The sequence below is a fragment of the Tauraco erythrolophus genome, chromosome 11 (genome assembly GCF_009769465.1).
Source record: "Tauraco erythrolophus isolate bTauEry1 chromosome 11, bTauEry1.pri, whole genome shotgun sequence".
NCBI classification, from domain to species: domain Eukaryota; kingdom Metazoa; phylum Chordata; class Aves; order Musophagiformes; family Musophagidae; genus Tauraco; species Tauraco erythrolophus.
In genome coordinates, this window is record NC_141475.1 from 17810679 (window position 1) to 17830895 (window position 20217).

The 20217-nt window shown below is 44.7% G+C and overlaps 1 protein-coding gene across 1 annotated transcript in view; it reads right to left on the bottom strand.

Annotated features, from left to right (window-relative positions):
* LPP (LIM domain containing preferred translocation partner in lipoma) overlaps window positions 1-20217 on the bottom strand; it is a 348054-nt gene that overhangs the window by 175355 nt on the left and 152482 nt on the right. Inside the window, exon 6 of the mRNA XM_086618391.1 lies at window positions 7824-7936. Within this exon, the coding sequence (XP_086474517.1) occupies window positions 7824-7936 (113 nt within the window). The remainder of the gene's footprint in view (window positions 1-7823; window positions 7937-20217) is intronic.

Here is a 20217-nt window from a genome sequence, read left to right on the forward strand (position 1 = left end):
TTTTTCACCAGTGATAGAAACTAAAAAAGAGAGACAGGAACCTGCATTTGAGACACTTACATTCTTGAAGATGAGATGCTCTCACAACATCTCCATATCCACATTTTATTACTGCCAGGCAAAATTTGCATCAAAAATAGGATGAAGTTTGCCCTACTCTTTGAAGTACTCCAGGGCTATAAAACTGAATTTAGACAGACAACTGTATTTCCTTTAACCTTGTTTGACCAAAGCTCCTTTCTTTTCTACACAGCATCACAGAGTACTTAAAGCACCAAAACCAAGGTGGGAATCTGACTCCGTCTGCTCTATCACATTCCAGCCTACCACCATGCCCAAGCTGCACTGAAAGACTTTGACTTTCTAAACCACATCTTCCAAAATCCCAGCCAGCCTAATAGAAAAGGTGTGATAACTTGTCTGCTGCAATTTTTAGAATTCCTTCTTGCTACTGACAGCCTGCCTATCTTTGTCCCGCTACTGCATTACAGTTCCCTAATGCAACACAGGCTTCGCAGGATTTGACACAGGAGCAACCAATCTTGCACGAGATCTTTTCTAGGACCTCCTAATCCAACAGAAGATTTGAATAGCACTCAGAAATGAGAAGAACGGCAACATCTTCAATACTGATCATGTTATCCCACTCTCTTCCATCACTCAGCTCATCTGCTTTGATGGGAGAATTCCCACATCTTCATTATCTTTTTATTTTCCTTCTGCTTAAATAATTCCACCTTGGATACAATGATAGTTTTGCTTCCTCTTTGTCTGTCTCAGGCCAATACTAGCTCTGATGGGATAAAATTGTCTGCCTTTTCTGCATGGTATCTGTGCCTCCCCTATTACTTTTCACATTCACGTCTATTACCCACAGGCGGATAATCCGGGTTACAGATTAACCTCTCTGCAGGTGCCAGAACTGAACCCGACTCCAGCGATGCCAGTGTGACCGTGTCCCACAAAGACATACCCGCAAGAGCCAGGAGGTGATCCCCAGGGCTTGTAACCTCGAGCACAGCACTGGGGGACCACAGCCTGCTGTTTGGACCCAAGCTGACGCATATGCATAACACTGCCCTGTGTCATAACCTGGGATGGTTTTAGCTTGACAATCTCTGAACATTACAATCAGCAACATCTCCGACCTTTCTGTTTCCTATCACAATTTTTTAGATGGCCCCATACCCTTATTTACATATGATCTGTATTAGGCTTTTGCTTTCTTCTGCTCCCTCACCTCATTGCCTGCTGTACGGCAGACTATCAAAAGCTGCTCTGTTCCATCTCCAAAACTGTCTCCCAGTCTCAGTGGCAACCCTCCTCCCAAAGAAGGCACGAGTGTGCACCAGCACAGGTCCTGGTGCATCCTCCGTGCTGTGTTACTATATCAAACAATAACAAATACATTAAATAACACGGTAATAAGCATGATGAAAGTAACGAGCACTGTTAACTGTTTGGATCCTTCCTTCCTTTGTAGTCCTTGCCGAGAGGTTTAGCTATTAAAGGCTGTATTGCATTATAACATCGCCAAGATATTAATAGCCAGGCAGAGAGATGAATGGCAGGCTTACGCTGCACAATTAAAACTTTTTCAGTTTATCCTTTCAGTAAAATTTGTGGTTTATAATAAGCATCTTTGTCTATTCTGAAGAGAGTAAGGATTGGAAAGTTACATAGATGGGAACAGAGGTTCATTAAAGATTTAAAATAGAATGTGGCTTAGCATTGTAAAACAAACATGCGTATAAGATGGGTTGCATCAAGGGCTGCCTGAAAGAATTGCTCGGTGTTCCTTTTCTCTTGTGATCCCAGATCTACTGCTCATGCTGTCCACAGAAGAGGAAAAAAAGCACCAGGTATAAAAAGTTCATGCTTGTTCCCCAATAACATGGAGGTTTGCTCTATATCCCTGCTCATTATGCATTTCTCATATATATAGCATGTGTACATGTATATATATACATGCATGAGAAAATCATGCATTTTATCTATTGTGCATCCAGACATTCATCAACATATACAGACCTTATATTACTGATTTTTCTCACCTTAGTGCCTAGAAACTCCTGTTACAGAGCAAACACATATTGACCTGTGAGCATTTAAGCATGCAGAGAGCATACACCTTATTTGTTCAAGCCCAATTCAGAGCACAGCACATTCCTGTTTCTCAAACACAGGAGGAAGGCACAAGAAGGGAGACAGATCAAAAGCATTCCTGCAAAGCCAAGGTTTGAGTAAGAGGGTTAACATTACCAGGTAATTTATTTATACTGTTGGACACGGCTTCAATTTAGATAAAAGGCAGTTGCTTATCACATGGATTTTAATAAATCAGGTTAGGAGTCCCAGAAATCTACAAAAGCTGGATCTCAAGCGGCAAGTGATACACACAGACTATGGCTTTATTTACAGAGCCACTGGGAGCTGCCGCTCCTTACCCGGAGCCAGACAGTCCCGCCGGCAGCAAGAGCTGCGCCGCATTACCGGTGTTCCTCGCCAGCGAGCACCTACGCCCAGGCCAATAATGCCGATGATTAACAAATTCTAGCACTAGAGGGAGGCTGAACACATGTTCTGCTCTCTTTGGCCTTTTCGGCTTCTCCAAACGTTAAAAGACAGGCGATTCAAAGCAAGCCCAGCACCCAGGCAGAGCCCAGCCGCCACGCGCCGAGCAGGAGATGTGCTATTTAAGGCAGCCCCCTCCGTAGGCAAAAATCATGCTCTTCCCTCCTCAACTGTTTGTCAATATGCGCACTCAAAATAAAAAAATAATAAAACAATAAAATTCCTCCATTCTGGCTGTTTCCTGAGCCGGTGAGTCACAGTCCGTGAAGAGGCACCACCGTCGTCACTCGCTGGGAGGGAGTCAGACAGTGAAATGCCTGGCAACCTCCTCCGTAACAAGGATGAGGCTCTCGCTGCTCACATCTATCAACACATTCCCACCTTCTCCCAAGCACGAGCACCAGGGAGGAGCGAGCTGGGTCTCCTCTGAACAGCCTCGCAGAGGAAGGCACGTACGCCTTCAGACCGCGTTCTGGTGTTTCTCCTCTCCAAACTCCTTGGCAACAGGAATTCAAGCCTTTGGCTGACCTCCGGCATATCACAATGGCACGATACAACCTGGTTCATGAGTCCAGTAAGGTCTGAACGTGCGAATAGCTCCTGTCCACGTACAGCGCAGCACTCCAGCCCTGCCATGCATAGGTAGTTATAACAGGAACTGGTGTATTAAACTATTATACCATAGAATCATAGGATGGTTTGGGTTGGAAGAGACCTTCAAGATCATCTGGTTCCAACCCCCTGCCATGGGCAGGGACACCTTCCCCTAGATCAGGTTGCTCAAAGCCTCACCCAACCTGGCCTTGAACGCTTCCAGGGATGAGGCAGCCACAACTTCTCTGGGCAACCTGTGCCAGTGCCTCAGCACCCTCATGGTGAAGAATTTCTTCCTTATATCTAATCTGAATCCATCCTTCATGAAAACTGTTCAAAGTCTTGTTTCTTCACTCTAAACACCACCCTAACCCACTTTTGCACATCCTTTTTGGTATATCCCAAATTCTTTCTGGCGTCAGCCACTGATGGTGTTTACTCATTAATTCGCAGAATTTACAGTAATGAGGCAGTGTGATGTAGCAGACAGAATTGCTCTGGAACACAGGGGATCTGGGTCCTACTTTTAGCCTGCTGCTGTCCTGCCTGGCGACCTAGGCAGAGCACTTTCCCTGCTTCAGCATCCTTATCAAGGAGAGACTGGTATTTCTTTTGTGAAGTGTTTCATGGTCTGTCAATAAAAAACACACCAATAACAGTCAGGGGTTGTTGGGAAAGAGACGATCTCCCGGCTGAACACAATCCTCTCCTTTCCGTGTTGCCGTAGCATCTATAAGGTCTTGAATGAAAATCAGACCCACTTGCGGGTAATGGCAGCAACTTGCAAACACATGTTTTTTCCAAGGTGGCCGTTAGCAGGTCCACAGCTGAGGGTCTCGTCTGCTCTGAGTCACCCAGGTCCTGCCCTGACGCGAAACAATGGGCTCTGAGCCCATCCTTTAAGGACAACTGGTCATTTCAAAGCCAGTGGAGATCTGAAGCCCCCATGATATGGCTTATCGCGATGCCCCCGTAGCATGCAAGGCTCGAGTCAGCCCTCCTGGAGATGGGATGTGGGGTAGGGACCGCTTTTTCACACTGCTCTGCACAGTCCTCATCCCTGATCAACCCTGCCTGGCGAGGAAGGAAGAAATAGCTGGCGCCACGAGCAAGGGTCCCTCTCTGGGCAAACAGGGCTCTTGAGAGGTTGCTTATGAGAGTTCTTCACTTTTGCTTTCCCTGGCCTGGGCAGAATGCCTGTTTTGAAACTAGAAGGTAAAAAAAATAATAAAAATCTACTTCTCTCCCCAATCTATCTATTTCCCTTTGACACACAGTGATTTCATTTTTCTTCCTGTCCAGGATTTTTTTTTTTTCCTCTCTCTTTTAAAGTGAGCCCAAGCCAACGTGGCAAAAGGCTCTTTGCTCATGTCCTTATTTGTCAAACACGCCATCGCCGCGCCCTCACCACCATTCTGGGAACAAGCCCTCGCCTTCACCGGCTGACTTCAGCCGAAGGGGAACTTCCCAACACAACTCGCCCCCAGGCCCAACACACTGGTTCTTGAAATAAAGATTTCCTTTTTTTTTTTTTTTAAAGCATTACAGTTAATAAGAAAAGAGTTTCAATTTCCTTTCCCTCTTCTCCCCAGCCCTGCTGTGAATCCAAACATGACGGATCTAGATGGGAAAACAGAAATTACAAGAAAATGCCAGATCTATTGCAAAGGTATTTCATGACCCAGTCCTCCTCTGATTTCCATCAGCGTAGGCACCTCAAGGGAAGTCAGATACTAAAGTACCTTTTTGGATCTGATCCTAAGTGGCCAGTTCCACTGTCCAAATAGAGATCCAGAGATAAACACAAAAACTGGGCATTATTATTTTAACTGCTGCTCCATAAGCTACAACTTAAACTGTAAAAATTTGTGCAGCTTTTAGCTGTCTGCTAGCAGTAACACACAAAATGACAATAAACTAAACATATATATTCTGCTGCCCTCATCAACTCAACACCCAGTATAAAAAGCTTTACCCGGAGCCACAGCACACATTTCATAAGTTGTCACCAGCACTCTGCCATCCAGAGAGAAATTCCTGTTGTAAAGAGGCCAATTTGCTGGAATAGATAAATTTCAAACTCTGGAGTAAAACTGGAGGGCTTGCATGGGTCCGCAGGGGCTGGACACCCCAGGCAGCAGCCTGGTCTATGTTCAGGAATGGGGTCAGCTGCTCCAGTGGTTACATTTAGCAACAGGGAAACTGAGGCATGGAAATGAAGTGGCCTGGCATTGGAGAGCAGAATCAGGCTTGGCTTTACTTTGTTGGAGCCTGATCCAACACAAGCTCATGAGATCCCTGCCTTCATGCAACCATGTCCTGAGGGCTGAAAAAGTATTCACAGCAGAAGGAATACAGCCACTATCCCTTCTGCTTCTTCAGCATGGCAACCTCTGTCTGGAGTCATGAAAACTACTGTGTTCAATGTACCAAGGCATTGAACAGCTTTCTCCATCACCACCTGCCCTTTTCCCTCATCTCTCGGGCCTTATGTCTTGCTGAAGCACAGCTTTTGCTGCTCCTGCAAGATAAGGAGCTGATCTTGCAACACGAGACCTCGTCAGGTCCCAACTCATCCCTGGTTTTTGTTTGCTCCCAATCTCCTTCAGATGATGGAAGAGAAAAGAAATGGGGAAAAGGTAACGAGCACAGATTAAAGGCAGGGACCTGTGTTTGCTGTGCAGAGTACATCTTGGGGTGAGGACACGCAGGAGTGCTGGGGTATGACTGATAGGCTCGCCTTCCTCTGAATGGGATGCCACACGAAGGAATCTCACTCTAACCAAGCTCCTGCCAAAACCCAACTCTGTGAACACGGCTCCAGCCGCAGCTTCCCAAAGTCAGAGAGAAAGGATGTGACAAATAACAACTTCATGAGCTCAGCAGGGAAGAGCCATCCCGTCAGGTCGTTCCACCAAAGGGCACGTCCCAGTGACAGCCCCGAGCAGCTCAGGGATATCTTTGGGATCTTCGCAGGAGGGAGGCACGAGGAGCTGAAGACAAACTCCTTCCAATAAACACGGTGAGGTCTCCTCCTTGGTGACCTGGCGAGGGGGAAGCCTGACCCCAGAGAAGCACGTGAGGTGCTACAGACCCTTCCCGCTGCTCAGGCTCCGGTGTAGGCAGCCGTGCAGAAGCCTGTTGCTTCCCAGGGCGGGCTGGAAGCTCCCCTGCTCCCATGGGGTCCACTCTTCTCGGAGAGATAAGAGACAGAACAACACTTGCTGGGGAATTACTTCATTCCCCCAAAGCTGGGAAAAGCCATGCTCCACACTTGGCTAATGTCCCTGACGGCTGCAGCCTTTCCTGGTAAGGGAGAACGCAATCCTCATTAACTCCTTCCCTCTGGAAGGCTGCTTGTAACGCTGAATCCATTGCAGGAACAGGCTGAGAGTTTGTGATAGCCTCTGAACATCTCCCCACAGACAAGAGATCACAGGAAGACCACAAGGGAGCAAAATGTTTTCTTTTTACAGAGGCGCAAAGTAGATTAATTTACTCTAGAGTTTGTGGCGGGGTTAGGAACTAAGTCAGGTCTCTTGAATCCTGTTAAATATCTGCCGTTAGCCTATTCTCAGGTTCAAACCCATTGAGGGACAAAGGACTGCTACAACCCTCCAGGGTCACCAAGGGCAGTCCCGTGGCTATGGGTACGTGGTTACACAACTCTTATCAGCCTCAAACCTAGATCACGTTCGCTTTGCTCTCGCTACTCCTCTCAGAAGGCTCTTCCAGACCTTCCCAGCCTCAGCACGTAGAAACTTTGTGAACATCAGCACGAAGTTACTTCTGGCAAGCTCAGCTTCTCCTGTTCCTGCACCGGCACTCACCCAGAGCTGAAACGGTTCTTCTTCTCTGGTGTCTATTCCCCAAACATATTTAAAATTTGCAACCATACCTCCTCCTCAGCCTTCCTTTTGCTCAGCTAACAAGCCAAACTCTTCTGGTCTCCACTGGCAAGATCAGCTCCTCACTCCTTGATCACCTCAACAGCCTGTCCCTGCAGTCCAAATACATGTCTCCTGAATGTGCCTGAGCTAACACAACGGTACCTGGCACTCCAGGCAAGCCGGCAACGTCCGCACAAGGGCATTCACACCTTTCAAAGGTCTTGAAGGTATGTCCCTACCCACACCGGACATGCCAGCATCACCTGATGCATCTTAGAAGTTGCACTTTCATCCAGACAGCAAATCTAGAGGATCCAAACCAGCACAAAGGGGGTGAAGAGAGTCTCAGTGACATCACTGAAGCCTGGGCCAGGGCTTATTTGCTTCATTTAATTTTAGGCATCTAACAAAGAACTTTTAGGATCAGATTACTGCCCTAAAGTCTCTCCACAGTCCATGGAAGGAGATGGTCCTTCCAGAAAACAATTCATTCTGGGAAGGTTTCACTCACATCCGCCATCACAAGGACATAAGGCAATTAGTTTCCTAATTCAAGCCGGATGGGAAAAATCCTTTAATAGCCCAACAAGTTTTGAATGGAAATGTTCCCTACTTCGGAAACATAGCTTGGCTAAAGTCGATTTGGTTGTTCCTGACACATGATTTCTAACCACAGCACTTTGCCACCTTGTTTTATTATCTTCCATTCATTTCCACAATTTTTGGATCAGTTCTGCACGAATGATAAAATTCTTGGCTTCTTACCTGCACATTGAAAGCAACATCATCCAGAGGGGGTGGCGGAGGAAAAGCACCTTGGGATGATGTGATGTTCCCAAGGTCATCTACAGGAGGTGGAGGTGGAGGAAGGAAGTCCCCTAGGAGAGAGAATGGGAGAACTGAGACTCACTAGCATTTTCCCACGTCATGACATGGATGATCAAGATGAACCCTGCGACATTCACAGCTCTGCCATCGGTTTTATGGCACAGAAAGCAACACGTGATTTAACCATTAAAGGCTCAGTTGCACCCCTCACTGCTTCAGGACATGGCTACCACAGCTCAGTAACATTGGCAGATTGCTTAGAGGTGCTCAGAGCCTACAGCAGAAGGTGTCTTGCCACAAAGCCTGAAGGCAACAACTACCAGCTCTGAAAATCAAAGCTTGTATCTCAAACTTGCTGTGGGAAACTACAAAATGAATGCCCCGTGTCCAGCCTCACAATGGATCCCATCCGATTCACCCTCGTGTGCTAAATTAGGCCAACTCTTCTTGATCACTATAAAAACCAGCATCGGATGCTGTCTAAAAGCAGGGATTCCCTGTTTTGAAGGACACATGGAGGACTGGAGCCCAAAATCTACATAAAACCATCTCCTGCATCCCTGCTGCTAGTAGCAGCCACGCTCTTTGCATCTCCCTCTTCCTACAGGGATCTCTTAGCTTCATGTAAAGAACTGCTGGGAAGATCACAGGCTCTTCTCAGTGACAACAGCCACATGATGGGCCATTTGCAAGCTCAGAAGCATCCACCTCTTAATTCTGAGGAGGCTTTTTACATGGGGCTGATGTACAAAATCTCTATACTTTAATTTGCTCATCTTAAACTTCCAAAAGTGCTGATGTGAAGACAAAGCAGCATACTGGTTGTGAAGCCATCCAGTTTAGCACAGCGATGGAAGACCTCTCCTTGAGAACTTCACGGGAGGTGGGAGTACAAAGGAGAAAACAAGGCCAGAGCAGCACAGCTGCGGGCAGCAGGACAGTAGGCTCTGAAATCACCTCCTAAGGATGGAAAAAAGGGTGTTTGCCATTAGCACTGGATTTGAGTCCCAGGGAGACAGTTGCCTGTAATTTGGATCACTTTGTTATCTTTTCATTTCTTCTCATACAGCTTGATGCTGCAAGTAGAGCTCTTTGCTGTTGGCTCTCCTATGAGCAGCATCTAGGATCGAAGTTCAAGACGAATAAAACTGTGGTACTTCAAATATATAGGAACTGTTCCTTTTGGAGGGTTTTAACTCTTTTGGGATGAAACACGGGCTCCCTCTTTGACCCTCCGCATCTCCATGCAGTGTCACACCACCTCCCGGCTACAGGACCTGAGCACCATCCCCAAATACCAAGGAGCAGGATTCAAACGGCTCAGAGAGGTGCTGGGCCAAACCCCAGTGACCCGCAGTCCTCTGGACCACCTGTGCCAGCTTCAAAGCTCCACGCTTAGCCTGCCCTGGGCACGGGCACCAGCTGGGCAGCACCGCTGGCACAGCACCTTCGTGCTATTTGCCCTGGTAAGCAGATAGGTCTGCAGCCCTGGAAAACTTTTCTGTTCGATTTCAAATCTCTCTCTGAAAGGCACAAACTCCCTCTAGGACTTTTAGGGATTTTATTTCCCAGGAAAGTAATTTCTTCTCATCGTCCCCAAAGTAAGCATGTATAGGACTCAAAAAAACCCCTCTGAATCCCTAAAAAAGTATCATCCTAAATACAGACACACAAAGACAGTTCAAAAACAACACACTGAAAACTAATTTAAGACAACCATGCTGCTAAAATACATAAAATCCTGTGAAATCTACTGGCTCATGATATTACAGAGTTCAAGATCAATTTTTTAAAAAAATTATGTCCCATAACATCTGCAGTATCCTCATCTTTGCCCTATGATTAATCCAATCCTTTATTTCAAATCATATGAAATACAATACAAAGCAAAAAGAAAAGAAGAACTATTTTGAAATTAATATCTTGGTGTTTCGTTCTAAAAAACTCTGAGATGTTTGAGTGCTGAGTAAACTTTTCTCCTTTGCTCTGAAAATGACCCTCCAACCAGCCAACATGATTTTGCAAACAAATTCAACTTCAGCAGACACATGCTTCCCAAAGAATACACTTCAGATGATGTTTCTCCAGTTCATCTCAGTTCTGATGCCAAAGACTCATCTCCCTGCACAGCACATTAGTCAGACGCTCTCACTTTATTACAACCCTTCAAAACACCTACGCAAAAATCGAGGCAGAGAATGTGTTGAAGGGGATGAGACAGGGAATGGGACAGGGTTTGTGCATAAACAGAAGGAAAAAATAACAATTGCTATAACAGAAGGGGAAAACAACGATTGCTAGAGCAAACATAAAACAAATACCATTTTGCCCCTTTGGAAGATCTGTTCCTCCCGGAAGAAAAAAAAAACATTGGCAAGATTTTTCTGAAAAGGAGCAAAGGACAGAAACCTCTAAGTGCTTCTAGAGTTTGGAAGAAAACACTTTTCTTTGCAGTAGGAGACAGCTGGCTTTACCGCATCCCAGCCCAGCTCTGCTGACTCTGTCCTCTGTGTCAGATAAGCTGCTGGCTCTGCTCTCCCCACAAATGGGAAAGTTTTTTAGACTGGGAAGCAGAGAGCAGACGCATCGTGAACTGGGGGGACCTTGCAGATGTTTAGCCTTTTCCTGGTCCTCTGCGAACAGATGGACTTTTCTCCTTCACAGCTTTAGTTATTTATTCTGCCACCGCACTTTCCTCTTTCCCACACACAGCCATAGGACATGATGCTGTTCCCGCTGCACTCGCGGGAGAGCGTTCCCTCGGATGCTGTTTGGAGGGAAAGCTGTTGCTGTATTATTATTATTGGCATTGCTGGAAGTCTCTCTTGGGCAGAGAGGGAAGCACAAAAAGACCGTAAAAATCTGTGTCCTGAGTAGCGTACAGTTTTAGATGACATGGAAGAAATGGGTCTACATTTGGGGGAGCAAAGGAGGACAAAAAGCTGAAGGTAAGCTTACACTTCGTTTAAGAAGCATCTCCCTACAGACTGCTCCAACACACCTCAGGGACCTTCCTTCACCCCAGAAGCTTTGTAAGCCAGACAGATTTGACTTGCTCAGAGCTCAGCAAATTGTGGGAGGCGGCAGGAAAGTCCATGTACAGGCAGAGCATATCACTGCCACCCACTGCTGACCACCTCCAGCACCAGCCAGCACTGTGGGTAGCCATCTGGGGAAGGGACCATCCCCTAGTCCGCATGGATGCTCCAGCAGCTGCAGGAGGAATGGGGCTCTGGGGTTACCAGAGCTAACCATGGGCTGGGAGGACACATCCCACCCTGAGTGCTTACCCTCTCCTGCCTGATTTAACCCCCCTGCTCCTCCGTGAATAAGGAATATGATGGGCAAAAGCCTTATTAGTATTGATTGCTGCTTAGCACTGAGATTGGCGTTTTGGTTGACATTGACCTGGTATCAGCCTGAACACTTGGAATTACTTAAGTTATGAGTGACTACACTGAGCTTCATCAATGGAGAGACATCGAGGCACCTCCAGGAGGCAATTTATACTTCAAGGCAGGTGAAATCACCTTCCAACAGCAAGTGTCCTTGCGGAGGCAGCCTGGGGTGGGCACGTTTGCAGGCAGGGAGCCGCATCCTGCCCTCCTTGCACCGCGGCACAGCCTGCCTGCGGCTCTCACAATGAGAAATCTCTACCCATTACCGTATGTTTAGAGGAGAAAATAAACGCTCCTCGTTGCGCCAGCTACTTGTTTCTTCTTCTTCTTCCATCTGTGAAGACCAGTCAACCTATGAAGGGGCTGTGCGGTTATTTCAGATACGATGGCGCAACGAGCTGTGAAACCGCAGCTCTGAGCTCTTCTCTCGGCGCCTGTGCCCACTCCTGTGCCGGAGCATCACTTTCATCATGAGAGATGAAAGTGTCAGCCCCAGCAATGCTCTCTCCACTATTTTACAATCAAGTAATCAGACAGAAATTAAATCAGTCCATCACAGCTACATTGGGAAACTATAGCAGAGCCATAAACAGAAGTGCTGCCGCCCATGCACCAGCCCAGCTTCTGGCTCCAATCAAGTCTGCGCCATGCAGCTGCGTGTGTAAGGCTTTACCCCTCTCCTCCCCGAAATCTCCCCTTTTAAACTTTCCAAGGAGATTTAGACACTTCATTATTACACTTTTCAAACGTACAAATAAAAATTGTTCAAAGTCTTAACAGATGTCTACATCAGCACGAGCCTGTCAAGTTGAAGAGAAACTCTTCGGATTTTTGCCATTGGCTGCCTGATGCCTTCTGGGTACAAGTACAAGCTGAGAATAACATCCTGTCTCATGCACCAAGCACCTTGCTCACTTACAGTCTAACCTTTGAATTTTCAAGTGCACTTCAGTTTTTTTGCAGGATCAGGCTCGTATGTCTCAAGTCTTTGTTTTCAGGGAGACATATCTGCCAGTCTGCAAATGAGTTGCAGCACAGTAATTGCCTTCCTCCTTGACTGACAGAGTTGTTTAGACATGAAGATTTGCAGCTTTGAAACTTCTAGACATGAAGGAGGTCTCACACGTTCAGTAAGAAGAGACTGTTTGGGGGAAAAATCCTCGGAAACACAAAACAGCAAAACACCATATTTTTCCCTGAAACAATAACTTAATGAAATCTATCAACCAACAAAACAGGGTTCACATTGGTCTTTCCAGATCTCTGGCTGACATCTGAAGACTATATGTCCAGATGTTTCCCATTTTTCTCCTTCCAAACAAAAATAACCCTTTCTTATCATCATCTTGATAATTTCTGACTCTGAAGCTGGTACAGAATCGGTTTGAATCACCTGAAAAACACAGCTCTCCCCAGACTCGGAGTCCAGAATAAGGACAGTGATGGAGCAAACCCCCACTGACGTGTTTCCATTCCAATCCGGACTCCATTTGGGAAAGGACTGAGCAGATAAGATACCCATTGTTTTGAGAAGTATTTAGCTTCTACTGCAGAAAGCCAAAGTTTGCCATTTGAAGCTGATCTACATCGAAACAATTAAGATTTACACTTGAACTCTAATTCATTCAGCACTGGGCTAAAATTCTTTTGATTGAGGCTACCATTCCACACTAACCACTGCAAAAACCAGCAGCATATTGCAGTATTACTAAGTGGTCTGGGAAACTTCATACTGCAGAAGTGACGCTGCAGGATTTTTATAGAAAACTTCAGCTAGATATGACCTGGTGACTCTTAGGTGCAAACACGCATCTTACTAAGTTTCCCAAAATGAACATTTTCCTGTAACATCTGTATTTAACATATCACTGGACAAGGAAAGCACACAATTCAAATCATACTTTGAGTCAGCACATCCTTAGTCAAAACCATGTCATGAGGGGTCACCAACACCATGTCAGTGCAGGGGAAAACCATCACATGACTACACACCAGCTCCACAATCTATCTAAATATACCACATTGACCTGTGATTCCTAAAATAAAGCAGTTCCACCAACCCAAAGCACTGTTTAAATTACCACTCTCTTACCAATCACTAATCCTACCATTTGAACCGCTTTTGCTAATCAGCTACTGTATTAATAAGCAAGGAGAGAAAAAAAAAAAGCCCAAAACAACCCACAGTGGCTAATTTCATCCTCAGCATTTAAAAAAGGAATACAGAGTCTGTCAGGTAGTTGCACTGAAAATTTACTTCGCCACCTGCTAGCTGAAATATTGCTTTTATGGATTTATATTGTATTAAAAAGGTCACTGGCTGTTTAAGTCTTAAACAGTTTTAATCATTCTAAAAGTCTCTTAACAGTAAGAAAAGGAAGCTCAGAACAAACAGCAGCAGGGATTCTAATTAAAAGGGCCAATTCATCTAATTTTATTTGGGGTTAATTATTCAGGATTCGCTCTCTGATGTGTAAGGAATAGCAATTAGTAATTTTAGTGATTTGAGGAACATTGGAGGTGTAATCAGTTAAAATGAGTGAGTGTTTACAACACAAGATGTTGAATTAGTTTCTCCCAGCTGGAGAACAGGAACATTAGTCCCCTACAGTTCAGGACTATGAATCGCAGTCCTGCTTAAAATATTCTCTTCAAACTAAAAAAAAACCCAAAAACCAACCCCACACGCCAACGATTACCTGGTAATTTTTGTTTACTACATGAACAGTCCATAAACAACGCGTACCATGGCAGCTTATACATCCTTACCTCCACCTTCACCCCCTTGTCCAACTACCCAAACCCCTGGGATTCACTGGAAACCATTCCCGGCATTTTTCCTAACCACACAACTTCAGCCGGGCTACCATCCTCTTGCCACGCCGCCTTTTACCACAGCTAGCTGAGATAATGAAAGAAGCAGCTTGTGAAACTTTCAAATGTTAATTAACTTCAGTCGTTAAGTATACAGAGGAAAAATGACCGTGCGATTAACTTAAAACCTCTAGGTACAATTCCTCCTGCAAACACAAATCCAAAATAGCTCCACTGGAATCACTCTGGATTTCTTCCAGTGTTACTAGAGCCAGGATCAGTTACTAAAGATTTCAGAAGCAGCAGATGAGACTGGTGGGGACAGAGGAGCCGCGTAGGAGAGTGTTAACAGGGAGATCCAACACCGGCTGCTTTGACATTTGGGTCTAAGCTCAGGCAGCAACTCAAAAGCCTTTTTTTTTTTTCCACGTCTCAAGACATAACTGGGTTTTACCACCATTTAGGCATCACCTGGTACTTTGGTGGGACTGGAGCCGGACCCCATGCATTGCCTACGAGTTTGTGAGTGCTAAAGAAGCGGCGGCAGCACGCCACGTCAGGCTCACTTCAAGTGATGCAACTTCTATTGAGCAACTTGATTTAGCACAAACAGATGCTATCTTTAGTGTCCTGTACACAGATCTTTCACTCCGGCTCTGGTCACCAGTGGGGAAAATCCCACCCACTTCTGGTTCACATCAGAACTCGCTGACCTCCCTCGCAAAACACCCCAAAGACAGTAATTAGCACGAGGGTAGGAAACAAGGGCTCGGTTCCCCAGATTATGCAAAATCTCAGCTGCTTTGCCACAGTGGATGCCCCTCATTGTGAAAACAACGCTTTTTTTTTGATGAGAATGCGTTTTTACTCGGCTTGTGCTTGTAGACGCCTAGCCGTGTCATCCTTCCCAGCAAAACGTAACCGATGCTCCCGCAGCCCCGATGGTTGCAGGGTACAGGGAGGCAGGCACAATCACACGCTGGGATTTTTTCCCCCTGTGCACACCAGCCAAACATGGTACACATCGTACGCTGACGATACATGCTGCTAAGTCCAAAGGCATCGATACGAGGCTGTGTTTTGATTCTTCAACTTATTTTTCTGCATGACTGCAGAGCAAAGCATTCCAGCTAATGTCCCACACCAGTCCCTCTGCAATAGAGATGACTTATTTCGCTCACCTCAACAATCTGTTTTGTAAACACAAAGTGAATGAGCCAGTTCTGCTCCCGCTCAGGTCATCTTACACTTAATGGTTATCTCCATAACGCTGTTATCTCCTTAGAGGAGAGGTCTGCTACTATTAGAACTCAGCTCTACATAAAAATAAATCAGTCCTTTACGAAAGCTTAGTGAAGGACTAAAGTTGAGCCAACGCAAGAAACAGCCCATGGCAATGTAAAATTTTAATTAAAAACTGTGCTAAAATAGAAGGAGGAAGAAGAGCCATAAGATTAACGGAAAAGCTCTAAGTACCGTTCCTTGTCACAGACTTCTTTTAGGACTTTGGGGATGTCCCCTAGTCCCACTGTGCCTCGGTTCCTTGGCATGCAAAGCCTTCCTTTGCCTTTCCTTCAATGTTTATTTGTAGACGTAGGGATAGAGTACTTCTTACTTGGTCTGTGCAGCAATTAGTATGATAAGATGTTGCTTTCGGTTGCAGCTGCTCAGGTCCAACAACGAGGACAAAAGTAGTTCCAAATATTTTTTTTTTTTAAAAAAAGACAGCCTGCTGGGATTGAAAAATTTCAGCACAAACAACTGGAAATATGCTGGAAATCAGGGCATCTAAGTCAGAAGAGCAAACTATTCTCAGAGGGGAAACATGGGCTGCATTCCCACACACCATCCCTCTCCTCTGCAGAGTGAAAGGTCCATGAAACAACTCAATGAGGCAAACGACGCCTCACTCAGAACAAAACCGAAACGGGTTATCTATTTGTTTATTAGATTATGGTGTTCAACTCATTTGTTCATTGCTAAGAGCTCCTGACAAGAGTTGACATGTGCATTAATTTACTGAAGAGGGCTGTTGTGAAGGAGTTGAAAAAAAAAAAAAAGAGCTACGCCACTGGATTAAGACCTCATTCTCCCTGGCTGCTGTTGCGTGGCAGAATCAAAACGAACCTGGTTTTTTGGTCAGCTTTCTCCTCTGAGGAGGCAGCCAAGGAAGATTGGGACCGCGTCCTTCAGATACATCCTTTATCTCCAATCAAACCCTCTCTACGCCTAGTGATGACATACAAACCACTGCACAGATCACAAAAACTTATCGCCCCAGAGCTTTTCACTGCCAAGGGACTTCCTCAAGTTTTGGAAGCTGCAGACAACAGCTTTTAATGAATCTCAGACTTATCTTTGCCTATAACTGGTTTTGTGTTGTTTTCCCACTTCGGGGTGAATTGCAATCTGAGCGGCCAGAGGAAACTTAATGTGCTGCAGCTTTGGCTTGAGCCTCGGAGCCAGCAGTAGCCCATGCTGTAGAACATCTGGAAGCGCTAGATCCATTCTGCTTGCCTAGCTCGCAAAGGAGAGGGACAACAAAACCCACTGTCGTAACTAGACCATTTCCCTGGGTGATGGGGTCAACCTTCCTACCAGGTGTCCTCTTCACAAAGTCTTTTGCTGCTGGCTTGAGAGACTGGAGCAAAAACGTCAAGTGGGAAATGCACATACAGCTCTCAGATGAACTGATCAAACAAAACCCCACAAAATGATTTTCAAACTGGCTCATTTAGTTCCTCCCATCTTCTTCCCCACCCCTACCTATGTAACTCTTACAAATATCCAAACTTGGAAAGATTAAAGCAAAACATGTATCTTTATTAGATCTTAGTTCACTGTTTTCACCAATACAAACAGCACTGTTTCTTCCTTCTACTGCAATTAGTCAGTGCTATTGAGGAGCAAAAAAAGTAGCTAGATTTTCCTCATGCTACAAAATTAATCACTTTCTTATTCACTAGTGCAACAGTTGAATAATAAATTACATCCTTAATCCCTGAGGATAATTTAAGATAAAATTTAATGTTGGATAAACAGAATTCACCTCTATCTTCTTTCGAAGTAAGTAACTAATGCTTCATATCTCCATATATAAATTTATATAAATATATATTTATAGGGAGTGGTGGTGGTTTTTGTGGGGGAAGTTTGGTTCCTCTCACTGGTACCTATCAGAAATGTCACACGCGATCTGGCTAAACCATGGAAGAGAAACAGGATTGTAATCAAATGAGAAAAAAAGGGGAGGGGTATCCTTCCCTGGGTAGATTTCACCTGGAGGTGCCCTACATCCTCTCTACTGTAGTTCCGGATAACAGAGAAGGCAGAGAAGAAAAAAAAACCACAACGACAAAACAACGAAAAAGATGCAGGCTTTCTCTTAACTTTGAGATAAATTTTACCCTAAAACATTGATGCACAAGCTTTCTATACCAAGGATCACTGTCCAACACCCCAAAGTTACTACACAAACTTACATGTGCAGTTATTACCATATTTTAAGCAGAAATGCTTTAAAATTTACACTTTTGCATAATTCAACAAAGTAACTGGTTAGGAAACAACACGCTAAACTGACTTTTTATGTAAGTAACTACACTTACGTTTTGCATATTCCACAAAAAAATTCCCTACTGAGAACCACTTCCTCCTTCTCCTTGCAGGTCAGAGCCCAGAGCACTATGATGAGGAAAATGACAGGAAAGAAAACACTTCCCACCAGGAGCACCATAAAGCGGGTGAAGAAGAGGTGAACGACAGAGGCACAAAAAGGACTTTCCAAGGATAAGAATGATATTCCCGTTCATGACACTGATGATATTAAAATTCACTCCCTAAACTGACCCAGGCAGACTGCCTATTCTCAGAACAGAAGCAGGGATAAATGGTGGCAGCATGGTACCTGTGCTGGTTTTGGGGGGACACATGGCTCTCATCTCGTGTTCCCAACAAGAATGACAACAATATTGTTATCCAAGCATATATTTCAAGCTTCTGACCATCCTGAGAAAGCAGTCGATCAAACCAGCAGTTTTGCTGTAACTCTGCTCAGCTTAAGGTGCCTCCCTCCCAGAGAAAAAGTATTAGGGTCTGGCCCCAGCCCAGGGTGGCCTTGCAGTAAAAGATACCACACCAAAAGCTGGACCACTTATTTGGTGTAGAGAAACCCGCGTGAGATCACTTTCAGATTGAATTAAAACTTTTCTATTTAACCAACAGAAAATTGATTACTGAAATATTTGTGGATATTGTTAAAAGGAAAAATGCGGAAGAAAATTAAAATCTTCTGCAAAGATTGTGGTTTTGTTTGAAAAGCAGAAATTTTATTCTCAAAATAAAATGTCATGGAAAAAAAATGATAACAAATTGTAATAAAATATTGCTACAGTTTCTAGGCTGGATTTCTGAAGTGTTCACTCTGGGGTTTTGTTTTCCTTCAGAGCTGCTACTTGGACAATTTTAGGAAAAAAAAAATAAATTAGGTTAAGTGAGGAATCTCTCGATTTTCTTTCATCCTAACTTCTTTTCCAGCTTTGCTGCAGGAAAGTGCAAATCCATTCTTCTCAGTTTAATGATTGATCTTCATTCTAAATCCCCACTCCAATATTAATAACCTCTCAGAAAACAATTGAAGTGGATATATTGTTTGAGTGTGTGCTCAGGGAGCAAAAGAAGAGGATAAATCTTCTATAAGCACAAAAAACTCTATCATACTTTGAGACCTGCTGAAGTCTGCAGTGACATACAAAGGCTTTTCGCTGAACCATATGCATCTCCTCATGCTACCAGAAGCACATTCCTGGAGCAGTGAATGGGAAGGAGAGAGTGCTTAGTAGCACAAGGGAAGAGTGGATGGCCCATCTCACCTTCTAAGAAAAATCCCTTCATCAGTGAGAGTGAAAGATCATCAGGCAGGAGATGCTGTGGGAAGGAGAACGACTTCCAACTCGACATCACTAGCAAGTGCAAGGAGCCAGAGAGAGCCCACGCAGGCGGTTCGCTCAGAAATTATTTTAACGCACAGAGATGCCCGGTGTGCCAAGGCTGTATGATGAATCACAGAGCCCACATCACTCGGAGCTGCTTATTAGCCCAGTTTCCTTGAGCACTGAAAATTCTGGAGCCAATGCCTTTGCTTTCTTCATGAGTTACAACAAGGAGCGAAACATCTTCTGGGCCAACTTCTCTGGACTGTCTTGTCTCCACACTGCTCAAAGTTAGTGCTCTCTGTAGCAGACCGGGTGCATCAACATTACCCAGCCCCTGGTCTAGATATCCCCCACGACCGAAGTGGTGCCCTGGAGCTGAGAACCACCACTACTCTCTTGCCTTTTTCCAGTTCCAAGTGAAATAATGGGAAGGTTCTGTTCCTGCTTGCCACCATGGTGTTTTTACAGCATAACAATGAGAAAGCATGCTGTCTGCCCTGGTAAGAGTGCATGTGGAGATATTTAAGGGTGAAGAATTTTCGTGGAGGACCATCTTTGGCAAAGGAAAACAAATTTGAGAGTCACAACCCTAGAGAAGAAGAGAATTTTGTAGAGCACTAACTGGCTTTGCTCAACGAAACTGAACAACAGCAGGTTTTGAAAACACACTGCAATTTTGCAATGCATGACTTGCTGCATGCAGTCATCTAAGGTGACTGTTTTATGCAAAAGCAAAGCTCATTCCTAGAGGATTTAAACCATCACAGTCAGATTTCCTCGATGAAAGACACACAAGCGAGTAACAACCTTGTTTAAAGAAAAGGCATGGCATGTTCAGGTACCTGGGCTGTCAAGAAAACAAGAAGTAATCAAGAATACACCTGAGAAGGATCTGAAATTAGCCAATGTTTCTCTTTCTACACAAAGGAAGAATTTTATATTGAAAAATACAAGCATATCCTAGCTTTAAAATCCAGTACCAAATCCAGACAAAGCCTAGATGTGGATGCTAAAGATCATTTAAGGAACAGGATTCTCTGCTTTCAAGAGACTGAGAGGTTTACTCTATATCCTTATCAGGCCATACATATCACATCATGTCATGGTGATTAGCATCTTGCTTGATTAAAATCTTTAATTCCACTGGATTTAAAAGGCTAATTTGAGAGCCACTCAGACAACAGC